Source organism: Larus michahellis, chromosome 6 (assembly GCF_964199755.1).
Source record: "Larus michahellis chromosome 6, bLarMic1.1, whole genome shotgun sequence".
Lineage (NCBI taxonomy): Eukaryota > Metazoa > Chordata > Aves > Charadriiformes > Laridae > Larus > Larus michahellis.
In genome coordinates, this window is record NC_133901.1 from 36,713,345 (window position 1) to 36,728,271 (window position 14,927).

Sequence of the window (14,927 nt, forward strand, 5' to 3'; positions counted from 1 at the left end):
TTCTGCCATTCCCTTGAATGGTAAATCTTTCCCGGTTGGCTTTTCCCCCGTTTCAGGCCACGGTCGTTGTTCTCCTACGTGCCTGTGCGCTGGATTCTGTCACCTAATGAGGCTGCGGTCGGAGGGCAGGCGCGCGAGCTTCCATCTCCGTGGAAAAGGGAGTAGAAAGGAGTGAGCCTGGTTATTAAAGGTGAAAGGAGGCAATTAGAGGGAAAGGCGATCGGGCGATGGGAGAAGGGAGGTGCACTGGGTTTTGCTGGGATGGCTGACAAGGCGAAAGGCTCTCAACCGTGGGAACAGAGCGAAGGTATTAATCATGTGCTAAAACAATAATTGATGTTCGTCGTCCCCGAGCTGTTGGCTTCCCCCTTCCCCTCTGCCTTCGCCCTGCTGGAGAAAATACTAAAAGAAGAAAGGCTGGCGGAGGGAAGGGGCTCCCCAGCCAGCTTCTAGGGGGACCGCGCCGCTTTCTGTCCTCCTGCCGGCCTTCACCTCAGGGGTACCCATCACCATCCCCATGCCGAGCAGCGAGCCCCGTCCCCTGTGTGCGTCCCTCCTCCCAGCTGCACCAAGCCGGGGAAATAACGCCTTGCTTTTGTCCTCTTCCCAGGTCGGGGCAATCACCTGCCGTACTTCATCAACTACTTCTTCGATACCTACCTGCTGATCAACGAGGACACTCCCGTGGGTAAGTGGGACGTGCCCGCGGGCGGGGGGTTCTGCTGCTGCCGACCCCCTGATGGAAAAGGATTAAAGGAATGCTTTTCTTCTGATTGACAGATGTAGCTTATTTTTTTTTCTTGACTTATTTAGCTAAGGATCAGTTTTTAGTAAATGCAGAAATCGACCCGGTCATTCTCGGCCTCTTTCCAGGCTCTCAGTCTATTAAACTCGTGCTCTTCAATCAGGGCTCGTGACTGGCTTGTAATGCAGGAGGGATCGATTGGGAGCGGGGGGCGGCCAGGTGGGAGCCTACAGAGGCCCCTTCTCACATCTACTGCTGCCTTCAACTGTGCAACCCCACCAGCACTTTCCTCAAAAAAAAAAAAAAAAAAGTGCTCTCACCTCACTGAAGTTGTCACGGGAGCTACCAAGGGCTGGAGGACTCTGGAGAGAGAGGTCTCCTCTAGTGGCTGCTCAGCTCACCCCCGGCTTCCAGCTGAGGCATCTCTCTTTTCTTGGGGGTCTCCTTGGTTGCACCTTTTGCAGCCCCCGTTGTCCCGGTTGTTGGGATTTGGGGGGTGTCTGAGCACAGGGGCTTGGGGGGCGAGTTTTCGGGTAGATGGCATGGAAGCTCCAGGGTGGCGACCGAGCTCTGCACAGAGATGTGTTCTCAGCAGAAGGATTTGGTGGAGCCCTGGGGAACTTTGTCTTGCGGTGATGCTCAGGAATATTTGCAATGGGAAATAACAGTGACAGCCGCTGCTCGGGTGCCTTTATTCACAGCGCCGTGGAAGGCAGGCTGCGAACAGTGTCAGGAAAGGAAGGACCTGACTTCACTGTAATTTTTTTTTCTTCTCCCCCACCCCCGCCAATGACTTGCATCCATGTCATTTTTCATGGTCGTCTTCTGCAAACCCACCCCTTGGAAGTCCCTTCGCACCCGGCTGCTTTGTGTTGTTGTCTGTGTTGTCCCTGCCCCCTCGATGGCCCGTGTCTCCACAAACACACGTTTATTGCTAAATACGCCCCAGAGAAGTCCCAGGGACGGATGCAGGAGCAAGAGCTGGTTGGGAACGGCTTAATGGAAATGCTTCCTCGCCGAGTACGTGGCTCTCGAAGTACTTGAGCTTTGAAATACCTTATGGGAATTGGGCTGAACTTCTAGTTTGGCAGAAAACGGGGGAAGATTTCTGATAGCCTGCTTTCCAGTGAGATATTGTGCGAGTAAAACTGTGCTTGGAATTACTTTGGGGGGATGAATTTTTTTTTCTTTTGTTAAACTTTGTATTACACCGTAGAGAAATGAAATTCACTCTTAAGAATATTTGCACCCTGGGATTTTTGTTTCCAGGTGCACCGGAGGGAAATGTCAGCCGTAGAAATGTTGACAAACAGCATTTCTGTGTTTTTTCCGCTGTTGGTAGATGTTTTCTGAGTTATGCTTATTAACTTTAAAAAAAAAACAACGGGGGGGGGGAAGTAAACACCTTTCTAATGATAAGCAGCAGAACTGTATGTGGTGTCTTAGCTAGAAAAAACAGGGGTCCTTCTCTGGGGGCTGCTGGAAGTGCCCATCACCGTGGTGTTGGGGAAATGCCCCCTTGTCCCTCCCTGCGGCGTCCCCGGGCTCACCGAGCCCCAAAACCAGCAGTCCCCGCTCGCTGCTGCCACACCGAAAGGACTCTTAAGCAACAATTAAGAGATCATTCCCCCTCTAATCACTTACAAGAGTAAATTAGTCTTGTCAGGAGCTATTAAGACAGAGAGCTCGGAATTCATTAGGCGAAATTGGGCCGAGGGAGCTGCTGGCGCTGCCGCCGGTCCAGGCTGATTAATTTCTCCCAAAACATCATCAATGCCCATCTGTTTCGTTTAGGTCCGGGGAGAGCAATTTTCAGGTGGACTGACCCTCTTAGTCAGTTATTTCACCCAGAAGTAATGGAACACACACACACAGAGGGGGAGTGTAGGGAATAGGAGACGTGAGCTCGAGGAAAGAAAAAGGGATTGGGAAAGAAATTTTCAGGAGAAAGGGGGAGATGCCTGGAGAGGAGGAGGGAGGGATAATGGCTGGTGGGACACCACGAGTGCCCACATCAGCTGCTGGTGGCTGTGTCGTGGCATGTTTCACTAGGAAAGCAGAAGTACCAGTGGGTTAATGGCCCTTAGAAGAAGAGTTTGCAGGAGAAGGACCATTTGTCTTTATCGCGCTACTCACCGCCTTCAGGAAAATCATTCCCAGGGCTGTTTCGTCTAATCCCAGCCCTTTTAGAGGGCTGATGGTGAGGGAGAGTGGGGTGGGTACGGATGCTGGGTGAGTCGCTGGAGGTCTCTGTCAAGATGGGATGCTCACTTGGCGTGGTGGCACTTCTGCAGGTGGATTTTCCAGTCCTGGATTTGTCAGCCAGCAGGGATGGGCGGGCAGCGCTCCTGGGTTTTCTTTTGGTTGGGGGTCCCCCCTGCTGCAAAAGGGAACGTCTTTTTAGCATAATGTAATGACTGGAGGCTAATTGCCCAGCAAATGGATTTGCTGTGTGCAGGACAAGAATGGGAAAATGAAGATGATCCATCATGTCGAGTCTGTAACTAGCCTTATAACCACCTAGCTTGGATTCACCCAGGTTTCTCTGAAAGCTTTCATGCCTCAACGCCTTGCAAAACGCATGACAAAAGAGGCCATTCAGACGAGCGCGATTCCACTTTCCCTTCATCCTAGTGATAACATTTTAGTGTTGCTGAAATAATGTTGTCTTAAAAGAGTGGGAAACGCTTTAATCGTTGCACCCGAGCTGATACTGCGCACTTGTCTTTGCTCCTGGGGCCACGCCATGCCATGGGCACCCAAGTGGGCTGGGGACAACGTGTCCCTCCTCCCCGTCAGAGCTTGTTCCTGCACACCCTGCCCAAAACTAGAAGTGGAATAAATTTGCAGGACTGATCTCCTCTGTAAAGCCCGTTGAGGTCGAACAGTGCATGACAGAGAAGGAAACCCGCCAGGATTTAGTGGCAAGGCTTGACCACCCCCCTGGGCGATGTGAGTGTGAGAAGATGCTGGGAAAGGTGCCTAGGATGGCTGGCAGGTGTGGAGGCTGGGCTCCCCTGGGGCTTCTGCCAAGGCTGCCTGCGATTTGATTCCCTCAGTTATTTCTGGGCAGGAAAGCATGCAGCTGAGGCTCTTGGCTCTCCGCCTCACCAGCTTGCCGGGATGCTCTGCTGTGGGCATTGCCGGGATGCCTGGTGGGATGCTCAGCCCTAGGTCCTCCAAAGTTGGCTGCCTTGGTATCTCTTCCTGCTTGTTCCACGTGTGACAGCGTATGGGGCTGTGTTTTCTGCTCAGAGCCCCCTTGCTCCTTCCCTTCAGCTCACTGCCTCTTCCAGGCCGTGCTCTCCATCCCTTGGGTTGGCTGTGGCCAGAAAGCATGGCGGGTGACTGACGGGGAATTTTATGGGTTGCTTCTGCCCCCACCTTTGCTCTGCACAACTTCTGCTGAGCTGGCAAATGCGCCATAAATAGCTGAGGTTTCGGGAGCAGGGTGGGTATGCTCTCATTAGCTTACAAAAAACCCTGCTTGTCTGGGGACTTGCAGATGGTGACTTCCAAAAGCTGTTGCAGGAATTTCGGTTAGTACAGTAGAAGAGAGGGTGGTTGCTGGAGACACCCAAACCTCTTGGTGGTGTTGACTGAGTCACAAATTCTGCCAGGGAGCACGCATGTGGAAGCCTTTCTTGCTCAGGCACTTGGCTGTCCATTGGCCGTGCTGTTGGATGGTCGAGGACTGCACTGTGGCTCTTGGCACCGACTAGGAGAGCTTTGCTGGCTGACAGATTTCTGATGGTGCGGCTTGACTTTCTGCAGTGGGGAACTCGGATTACGCTTTCCCAGGGCAAGCTGGAGCCCTTCCAGGGCAGGCTGCATTGAGCAGACCACCTCCTCTGCTGGCAGGAGAAGGCACTGTGGAATTTGAGAGGAAAGCTGATTTTTTTTTTTTTTCTGGGGATACCCACACCAGCTAAGGGGACTCCAAAACATATGTCTGTTTCTCCACCAAGTTCTGAGGTGAAGAGCTGAACCTTGCTCTTTGTGAGACCTACTTCACCAAAATGGGCCATAGTGGATGTTGCCCCATGGAGTTGGGGCTCTTACTGGGGACCCCAAGTTGTTGCAGCCTGAGAGGGGCCAGGGATCGTGGGGTACTGCTGCAGTACGGGTTGTAATTTGTTGGCTGGTGGTGATTAAAGTGATTGGGTTGTTGTGTGTCACCTCTTGCACTTCAGGGCCTTCTGGGAAGGAAAGATATTTCCCAAGAGGCCTGGAAGAGGAACTTGGTATTTAGCAGGCAGCGGCAGGGCGGTAACTCTGCACGTGGATCTGAGGCAGCGTGCCCCTCTGATATTTGTGGATGACTTGACTTGATTCTCCATCCTAGGCGAGGACCAGGCCAGAGGGCTTTTCTTCTCCAGGCAGGGAAGGCTGCCATCCTCTGTGTGCTCTCTCTGTCCTTTCCAAAGCAATCATCTCTTCTGCCACAGCCTTTCACTGCGGTGCTCTGGTCCCGGGCAGCCAGATGCTTTGGTCCCCGAGGGTGCCGGGCGATTCAAGCTGCTGCTGAAGATATGGTTATCTGCCTGTGATTGAGCACGGGCTGTCTCGGCTAAACCCTGCCTGCCTGTTTGATCCCACGGCTATAGGCATCTGCGGTGGTTGGGCTTCTCCATCGTGGCCCTTGCCTAATGCATCACAGGAAGGGGAGAGGGGAGGAAAAGTGCTGGCTGAGGTCTCTGCATACTTCTGGACTGATTAAACTGTTTTGGAGCCGTCTGGGCCAGATATCCATGCGTGAAGCTTGTGGGCCATCTGTTGGGGACAGCTTTGGAGAGGGGACACCGTGGGCGTCTGAGCGTGGGAGCCTTTTCCCTTTGGTGTCTCCTGGCCTCCCTCCTCGCTTGCAGGGGCTGGAGGGGAGGGGACACTGCCCGAGCACGTCTGCAGTTGTGTCCCCCTTGCTCAAAATGAAATAATGGAACTAAAAAGAGAAAATTAATTTCACCTCTGCGCACCACGGGGTTAAAAGTTGCCCTGGTAAGACCAGAAGGCGTTGTGGGTGTGCTGTTAATGAGGTGCTAATTGGGTACTAAGGAGGTGTAACTCAGAGGATGCCTTTAAAGCCTGGGGTTAATTCCTTGAAAGGAGCACATAGGGAGTCCTGGGCAGTGACAGAGCCTTTGTGAACCACACGAGGTAGGCTGGCTTTTAGCAGAATTTGGCAAGTTGGAAAATGCTTTTGCAAAATGTGGTGGCACTGGTGGTAGAGTGGGTGGAGAGCTTGGGAAAGGCTGCTTGTTCGTAAGAAAAGTGTGTTACAACAGCGGCTGTGCCCTCTTCACGCCAGTGCTGCCCAGTGCTCCCTTCCCGTGGCTCTGCACCTGGCTGAGTTTGCGGGGAAGGGCCCCTGTGCCTGCGTGGGGTCGAAATAAGACAAGGGCTGCCTTCCCATCAGAGGTGCTCCATCCATGGGTGCTGTGCCGAGGGGGAAGCCTCCGGCCAGCTTGACCAGCTCCGGCCAGGGCTGCGCTGAGCTGTTCACACCCGCCGAGTTAGCGGGGAAAACTAACCCTGTGTTCTTATGGGTGTCCTGCTTTGCCAAAACAGCTCCAAAAATGCTCCAAAGAAGAGGTAATATCCTTTCAGGAAGGCAAGGTGGGAATGTGCAAGTGAGAGCCCAACAGCCACAGGACACTTCCCCACCCCAGTTACACCAACACTATGTGTTTAGGGTGCAGCCAGCATCTATTTCTTCAAGGTTTTTTCTTTTTTCTTCTAGTCTGTAAAGATAGCTTTCAGCTAGACTAGTGTTTAGGCTGGTAGAGCTGCAAGAACATGTGGACGCATAAGTCATGGGAGGCCAGACAGGCTATCCCTTTGCTGTGGTGTTGCCTTGGATCAGCTTCAGCTGGTGGGGAGGCCATGCTGATGTATGTAAATAATCCCCAGCTGGGAGGGCAAATGTGTGGCAAAACAAGTGGGCTGGTGTGTGCTGGAAGTTGGTCTCTGGCTGGTTGGAGAGTTTGCACAGCGAGCGTCCCAGCATCTGTGTTAGCACTGATGTGGGGGCAAGGGTTTCATGATGGAAAGAACCCAGTAAAGTTGGGGTTTTTTTATGGCTTATCTGGCAGGCAAAAGGTTAGCTGGCAAATATAGGGTAGACCCTAGGCTCCTTGACTTGCTGCTGGGTGGATGTTCTTAGCCATAGACCACACGAGAGGATGCCAGCAGTGGTTAAATCCCAGCTGGAGTCCAGCCGGGGATGTTTCATTCTGCTGGAGCTGGCTCCCTGAGGTTATCCGTCCTGTTCCGAAAAGGACGAGATGGGATCAACTCATCTTCTGGAGGCCAGAAGCAGTTTGCTGCCTTTGGTAAGGTTTGGGGGGAAACATTGCTTTTTCTGCTTCTAAACCCACCCCCTTGACCGGACTGAGTTTGTTGCCACCAGCAGAAGGGCTGCTTGTCCCTGGTGGGCGTGTGAAGCCCAGCTATTTGAAACGTTCTTTGCTCCCAGCAGCCTCGGGGGTTCCCACCACCTCCTGTTTTGGTGCTAGTGTTACAGCAGGTACGCGGACTCTTATTTTCCACATGAAGGCTGGCACCGGCGTGCCCCTTTGGGCTGATGGTACCAGCCCATACGTGTCCATCACCCCGGCGGAGCGCATGCTTGTGTGCAGCCGGCAGAATTGATTTGGCCTTTTACAAGGGATAATTCCAGAGGAATGCGCTCGTCCCTGACTGCGAGAGAGATTGAGATATTTTTGAATAGGAAACCTGCGTGGCGAGCTTCATTACAGGCATCGCTGAGGATGGGTGTGAATATTGTCCTTTGGAAAGGGAAGCTGGTGTCGTCTCCAGTGTTAACTGGAAGCAATATGATCATCCGATGGCTACTTACCACTTAAAGCTGCTTGAGCGTTCTGCAAAGGACCAGCCTTGTTTCTAAGCATCATAACGACCCAAATTTGGGGTCGTTAGAGGAGTATTGTAAGAAGAGGGTTTCGTTCTCCTAATGCGAGTCCTTTTCCTGTTTGTCATTTGAAGGCCCCTTGGTGAAATTACTTGTTGAGCTGTAAAAAGTGCAGCACTGTTAACGAAAATTTAAGGCTAGAAAATTAGTTATTCCCAACATCAGGAAACTTAAGGGGGAAAAAAAAGCTCCCCCCACCCCCAAAACCCTTAACCCTGCATCATTAAATTAATCACTTCATCAATCACTTAAGTTTTCATATCTGCTTTGCTAATAGGCGCTAATGTTAATGCTTATATTTAAGAAGTGAAAGAGGGAGAGAGAAGGAAGAAAGCGTATTTGCAATATGGACTAATTAACATGCCGGGGTAACCTTGCTTGTGGTAACGGCCTCGTCAAACCACGTGAAGGTTGGATCTCGCCACCTTCCGCGTTGGAGCCCTTGCACGGGGGGCGAAGGCCTCTCAGGGGAAATAGAGAAAGAGTGTGTTTGTGGGGTGAATTTTATGCCTGAGATGACTTTAGTAGCATTAATTATCTGTACAGCACCCTCGGTAGGAGCTCCGTTTGTGGGCTGGGCATTGGGCTGTGCTCAACAGAGCCCTCCTCATTAGACTGAAGTGTCTTGGGTGTCAGTGCTGTCCCAGCTTGGTTAAACTTGGCCTTTTTCCCAGCCGGTTGGAGGCATTATCGGGGGGTGACAAACCTGATATAGCGCAGGGACAGGAGTGTGAGTCAGGCTTGGTGAAGCAATAAACACAGGGCAGGGGGGAAAGTGTATATGCATGTATGTATGTGTGTGTATATTCAAATTAGGAGGCTATATACGTATCTTTGTGGAGGTATTAATATTCTAAGGGACTGTAATAGGGGCCAAGAGTATTTCCCTGTACTGTAGGGAAATACTTGCGTGTGCATACACTCATAGTTTTTATTTTTGGTGGGGAAGGTGAGCTGTGTTTTCACTTTGAGTCTATCGGTGGGACCTCGTAGGAAAAAAAGCTGTGGTTGCAAACAATATCAAACGTGCTTGTGTATTTTGCCAGATCTATCCCACGAGAGCCTCTTCTTACACAATTTTCAGACTTCTGGCCTCGTGAAAAATTAACCTTCCGATTAAACTCTCCATAACTGACCACTGTGGAAGTGCTACTTTGTCTTTAAACAAGGAAAAATTCGAACTTTTCCCTCCCCACCACTACGAGTTTGTGGTTGTTGTTTCCTGGTGTAAAAGAAGTCATAAAAAGTGCAAAAAATGCAATGAATAAAAAGGTAAAGAAAGCCCAGCTGCTTTTCACCTGCCTCAAAAATCATCTGAGTGATTAAAACGTGGAAGTTTACTTGGCTAGTCCTTGTTATGGACAACCACCACCTTCCTGTATGAAAATAAGCAGGTAGAAGAGAGTCCTTCTGGAAGCATGTGTACGTGCCATGGTGCTGAGATTGCGGGATAAAGGTCCCACTGTCGGGAATTGTTTTAGCAGGACGCTGCTGTTTTATCCCGGTGAGCATCCCGTTATCCTGGTGAGCATCCCGTGCTCAGGGCCAGGGTGTCGGTAGGTGTTGCACTGCCATAATTGTGCTTGATTGCCTGGGTGGCCTCTTAGGAAGCCTGTTTTCTTGCTATTTCTGCACTCTTTTGGACCCTAGGATGCACAGGGTGGTCGCCTTGGTGTTGCCACATGAATCCGTCCCCTCCCCGTCTCCTGGCTTTTAACCCAATTTATCGCAGGGTTGTGCGAAGGCACCTTTCTGCCTTTGAATGGCTTAATGTGCTTGATTGGCAGGGGGAGTTAATGAACTGGTTCCTCCTGTCAAACCGTTCCTGTACATTGATGGCTTTGGAATTAACTGTAACCACTCGGGGTGGGGGGGGGTATTAAAAAAAAAAAAAAAAAAAATCTGGAGACAGTGTTGTTGGACAACTCAATGAAAACATCTGCTCAATTTGCAGCGGCGGCCAGAGGAGTGGATAAGCTCCGCGCCCTCCCTCTCTTAAAGATTTATTAATATTGCTTTTTACACCGGGGGGAAAGATTTCAAACGCTTGACATTTAATGGTTAGTAACTCAATTTTATTCCATTCATCTGCACGGGTTCGTCAGCCGCCTGCTCTGCCGAGGCCCCGGCGTTGGATCGCCGTCTTTCTGCGGGTGCGCAATTAGGAAGGCGATTCAGTGATTCAGTGCCTCAACGCGGAGGGACCTCTTCCTTTTTCTTTTTTTTTTTTTTTTGCTTTCTAATTGATTATTAGGTTTGAGGTGAGGGATGATACTATAGAGCGTGATACACCCTTTCGCAAACAGCGACATGGCTTCGTTTCTTACTCTGCTGTTGAGTTTCAAGCAGTTAATTTGGAAAAGGCGGGGGGGGGGGTGGGGGGGGAAGACCTTTACCACTTGGCCAAGTCCAAGGGAGACGAAGAACTCAGTACGGGGAGAAGCGAGGAGCGTTCTCACAGGCAGGGATTAATGGTTGTTACTAATGATTTTGGGAAATAGAGGGGAAGAAATAGATACGGCAGAAGACTGTAAAGTAAGTAACGGCACTGCGGAAAAACCTTGACTCCAGAAACGCACATTTCCCCACGAGACAGCCCTATCAAATTAAACACATCCTGCCGGATAAAACAATTGTTTCTGTATGAAAGAGCACTGGTGTAAAACTCAGGGCAGTGGGACGCTCAGGCAAGGGAGCAAAGGGACCAGGGGAAAGCAGCATCCTGCGCATGCATCTCTCCCACCGCCCCCGAAGCGGCTTTCCTGGTCCCCTCTTTCATAGGAGGGACCAGAATTTGGCGGACGTGGCTTTGCACTCAGCAGCAAGTGTGCCCGGCTTTTCTGGCCTCGGCTTCCTAAGCAGCAGCAGTCTTGGGGGGGGGGGGGGCGGGAAAAGGCTCAGGGTCCGTTTGCTGCTCACAAAGAGCTCGGTACTTCACATCAAAAGCCAAAAATACTGCGCTTGGTGGGTGTCCTGCTGTAAAAGCAACTGGAATCTGCCGGACAGGCTGCTTTCCAGTCTTGTTGTGGGTTGGTTTTGATTGTTTGTGGGTTGGTTTTTTTTTTCCCTCTAGAAACATAAGCTCACCCCAGGGACCAGCGATACCGCAGATGGTTCAGTTCTTGTTTTGCCTCTCCTGCATCCTGTATCCAGGTGGCATCATCCCGGCGGGCAGAGGGACAATTTTCACTGGGACGTTGATCCCAGAAATGATGGCATGCCCACCCACCCCAAAAAAAAAAAAGCTTTGGTAGCAGAGATGTGCCTGCAGCCTCTTTTGAGCAAGAAACACCAGCAGTGTTTGGCCGCCCGGGCCGGAGGGAGCCGGTGGGGTTGTGCGAGGGGACGGCGAGGGGTTTCGCCAGGCATGGTCTGGTCCTGCTATCTCTTAAACCCACCGCCTTGTAAAAGTGGAAGTGGCCCCAGGTGGTTGGATAATGGCATCTTTAATTGTGCTCTGAATGAGATTAACTTCTTATCTGACAGTTTGACATCTTTATTATTATTAATGTGTGAATAATACAGTGTGGGGTTGTGTTTTTTTTTTATGTGTAACTTTGGTAGCAAATGTTTTCCTTTTGTTTAGTGGCGTCTGTTACTTTTGCTGGTTAGCCACCTGCAGATTCCTGGGCTCCAAGGGCAGGGATCCCTGAGGTCAAGGGATGCTGCTCTCCTACTTCTTTCCTTATCGAATGGTAACTGCCATTGCACCGCAGCTATTCCTGTTGCATTTATTATTTTTAAGCTGTGAGTAGAGGTGGTGGCGGCGAGCAAGTGCTCCGGTGAGTCTGGAGTTACCCAGGCCAACGGGAAGGGTGATGGGATGGGATGGGACGTCGGGGGCTTGGGACGGTCTCTCCCAAAGGCCAGTCGGGAGGAGCGATATCCGTGGGCAGGGAGGGATGGCTGGCACTGTTCCAGAGGGAGTTTATTACGGCCCTAAAAACCCAGACAGAGGTTTGCTCCATTTACTGTTGCCTGGCCGAAAAAAATTATTCAAAATGCGGTGGAAAAAATTGCTGGCCGTGGGAAAGGCTGCCGGGGAGGGGGCTCAGGATGCTGCCAGGGATGGACGTAGATGCCGATGGGGCTCTGGGTGCTGTGGCAGGGGCTGGGACCCTCTCTCCGAGTGGGGAAGAGAGCCGTGGAGGGTGGGAGGCGGCTGCAATCTGTCGACTCCATGGAAAGTCGTTTCCACGACATAACTTGCTATTAAACGGGATAACGAGGTCAGTAGTGCCTCTGCCTTCAGCCAACACTTCTATCAAAACCAATATTAATTTTCACTAATTAGGAGCTGCGGCTAATGAGTGTCACAGCTAATTTACCTCATCCGTAACGAGGGAGAGGAGGGGGTCAGGTGCCTGGGATCAGAGCCTGCGAATCTGATCTCCCTTTCTCTCTTGGCCGGGCATGTGTTTGTCCCTGGGATGGACATGGGCGTGTGTGTGTGTCCCCTGCCTCCCCTGGGGAGGGCGTGATGCTTTGGGGGGGCAGGGAAGGAGCCGTATGGGGAGAGGCACCGTGCGGCGGGGGTTCTCTGCTCCCATCCAAAGGGAAGGAGGAGGCGAGCGGCTGTTGGGGTGAGGTGGAGAGGAGCGGGCATCATGGCAGAGAGGGTTGGTGCCAAGGTGTTGGAGGGGAGGCGGGCAGGCAACCTGCTGGCTGCTTGGGAGAGTGGCAGAGGGGCTCTGAAGCTCAGCTCCAAGCAGTTGGGGGGGGGGGGGGGGGGGGGGGCAATAAAAGGAAAGAGCTTGGTGGGATTTACAGGGGAAATTTGGGGAATGAAAAGGATGAGAAGCTCAACACGCCCTGGCAATATGCACTGGCAGCCTGGAAACCCCCCACACCCTGCGCTGCATCCCCAGCAGGGTGACGGGGGGGATCCTGCCCCTCTGCTCCGCTCTGGAGAGACCCTACCTGGAGTCCTGTGTCCAGCTCTGGGGCCTCCAGCATAAGGAGGACACGGACCTGTTGGAGTGGGGCCAGAGGAGGCCCCGGAGATGCTGTGAGGGCTGGAGCCCCTCTGCTGTGAGGACAGGCTGAGAGAGCTGGGGGGGTTCAGCCTGGAGAAGAGAAGGCTCCGGGGAGACCTCAGAGCCCCTTCCAGTCCCTAAAGGATCTCCAGGAAAGCTGGGGAGGGACTCTGGATCAGGGAGGGGAGCCATAGGATGAGGGGGAACAGTTTTACACTGAAAGAGGGGAGATTTTGGTTAGATATTAGGGAGAAATTTTTCACTGTGCAGGTGGTGAGCCCCTGGCCCAGGTTGCCCAGGGAAGCTGTGGCTGCCCCATCCCTGGAGGGGTTCAAGGCCAGGTTGGATGGGGCTTGGAGCAGCCTGGTCTGGTGGGAGGTGTCCCTGCCCAGGGCAGGGGGTGGCACTGGGTGGGCTTTGAGGTCCCTTCCCACCCAAACCATTCTGTGATTCTATGACTGTTGTCCTGATGTAAGGCATGTTTGCTCTTGAAACTCTTAAATTAATTTCAAAAGGCCTCACTGTATGTTTCGTCCCTGTTCTCTTCCATGCCTTTTATCCAGAGGACCACTGCATGCCAGGGCACACCAGCCAGCCTGGAAAGCACCCTGAGCATGAAATGGTGAAGCGGTTTGTCTATCACTGCTCATGCAGACCTCTTGCTCACTTTAGGGAGTCTCTTTCCCTGGTAGAGTATTGCTGTTGGGTCTTTGATTTTGGGACAAGCTGGACAAGCATTGTGAAGGACAGGCTTGTTTGTAGGGATTGAATTGGGGTTTTTTTTGTGTGTTTTTTTTTTTTTTTTACTGAGGAACTTGTGTGCCATGCAGGTTGGCTTCCCGCATAGGTCATGGGCAGGAGTATTCCATGGATGTCGCCAACAGTACTGTGATAGAAAGCAAATTTCTGATTTGGCGTTGTCCCTGTTCCTCCTGTAAACTTGATCTGACAGCTCAGGCAAGGGAAGAAAAGGGCACACTGTTCATTGCATCCTCCTAAAATAACTTGAGTTTAACAGCCTGTGCTGTCTAAAACAAGCTGGAGACTAAGAATTATCTGGAGAGATTGTTGTTTTAAGTAAGAATATGCTAGAGAAATTTGTGGTACGCTCTCAGGCAGCTCGTTGTTATGGGTGGCCAAAACTGACCGAATAAATGATTTGTTGGTTTTATTCATGTTGCCCTGACTATGAACCTCGGGAGCCTTCCTTCCTTGTTGGAATTGATCTGTTCTGTTGGTAAAGGGATGAACAACACGTGCACCATCAGCCCGTCCTGACGCGTGCTTGAAGGAGGACCAAAGAGAATTTCCTTATCCTAGGTAGCTTTCCGAACGGGCGTCCTTCTCTTCAGGGTTTCAGAGGCCTTGAGAAAAGGGTTTGGCTTTTAGGCATGGCCTGAGAAACTGGCATGGGAAAGTGATGTGCAGAGAAGAGCATCTCTTGGAAACCATCTCACTGGGAGCATCTTTTTGGGGCATCCTGTGAGGTTCAGGTGGGATGCTGCTTATTGTCCAGGCTCTCATCCATCTGCATGGTGGGCTTTGCCTCTGGCAGCCCACCAAGTTGTTTTTGCTGCTGGTCCATATCCAGCTCCCCAGCTAGTCCTGACTTGGGCTGGTTTATTCAATTTATTTGAGCTGTTGGTCTGTGAAATTGCCACCCAGCCCGTGGTAGCTCCCGGTAGGAGTTTCGCCTCTACCTGCTCTAAGGCTCGCTGCACCCACAAATGGCTGGGCTTTGTCACTTGTTCCTCACCGGCTCCTCCCGTGTCTGTCATCGGCCTCGGAGGGGAGAAGAGTGTAGCAGCAGAAAGGCGGTGAATGGATTTCATATCCATGTCCTCAACGTGCTCAGGGTGAGTGCTCCCCTGTTTGTCCCAAATGCTTTGGTCTACAGCAGCGACCAGGGCAACTTCTGGGTGAGCAAGTCCCCAAAACCTTCATAGCTTAAAAAGCCTATAGGCTGTCCCATAGCCTTTTTCATGTTCTCTGTAGAGAGTTTGACACCGCAGTCAAATGCCTGCTTTCCAAACAAGTTAGAAAGGAGGAAGAAAAAGACATGGAGAGAGCAGGAGGTAGCCCATTCCTTGGTGGTGCGGTTCTGGGGAGGGAGCCTGAGCTTTATGGCCAGCTGCTCATCCAAAATCAGTCTGCGAATAGGTCCTCTACATGCTTTTTACTTTGATACGTACGTGCAACCTACCTGGAGGCACATGCAGACCCGTATTTCCTTTGGGCAGAGCAAATCCAGTGGTCAATCGGGTCCAAGCTGTGC

At 51.7% G+C, this 14,927-nt stretch overlaps 1 protein-coding gene across 1 annotated transcript in view; it reads left to right on the forward strand.

The window, feature by feature from the left end:
- Positions 1 to 14,927, forward strand: part of CDH23 (cadherin related 23) — a 213,113-nt gene that overhangs the window by 14,326 nt on the left and 183,860 nt on the right. Inside the window, exon 3 of the mRNA XM_074591549.1 lies at positions 611 to 688. Within this exon, the coding sequence (XP_074447650.1) occupies positions 611 to 688 (78 nt within the window). The remainder of the gene's footprint in view (positions 1 to 610; positions 689 to 14,927) is intronic.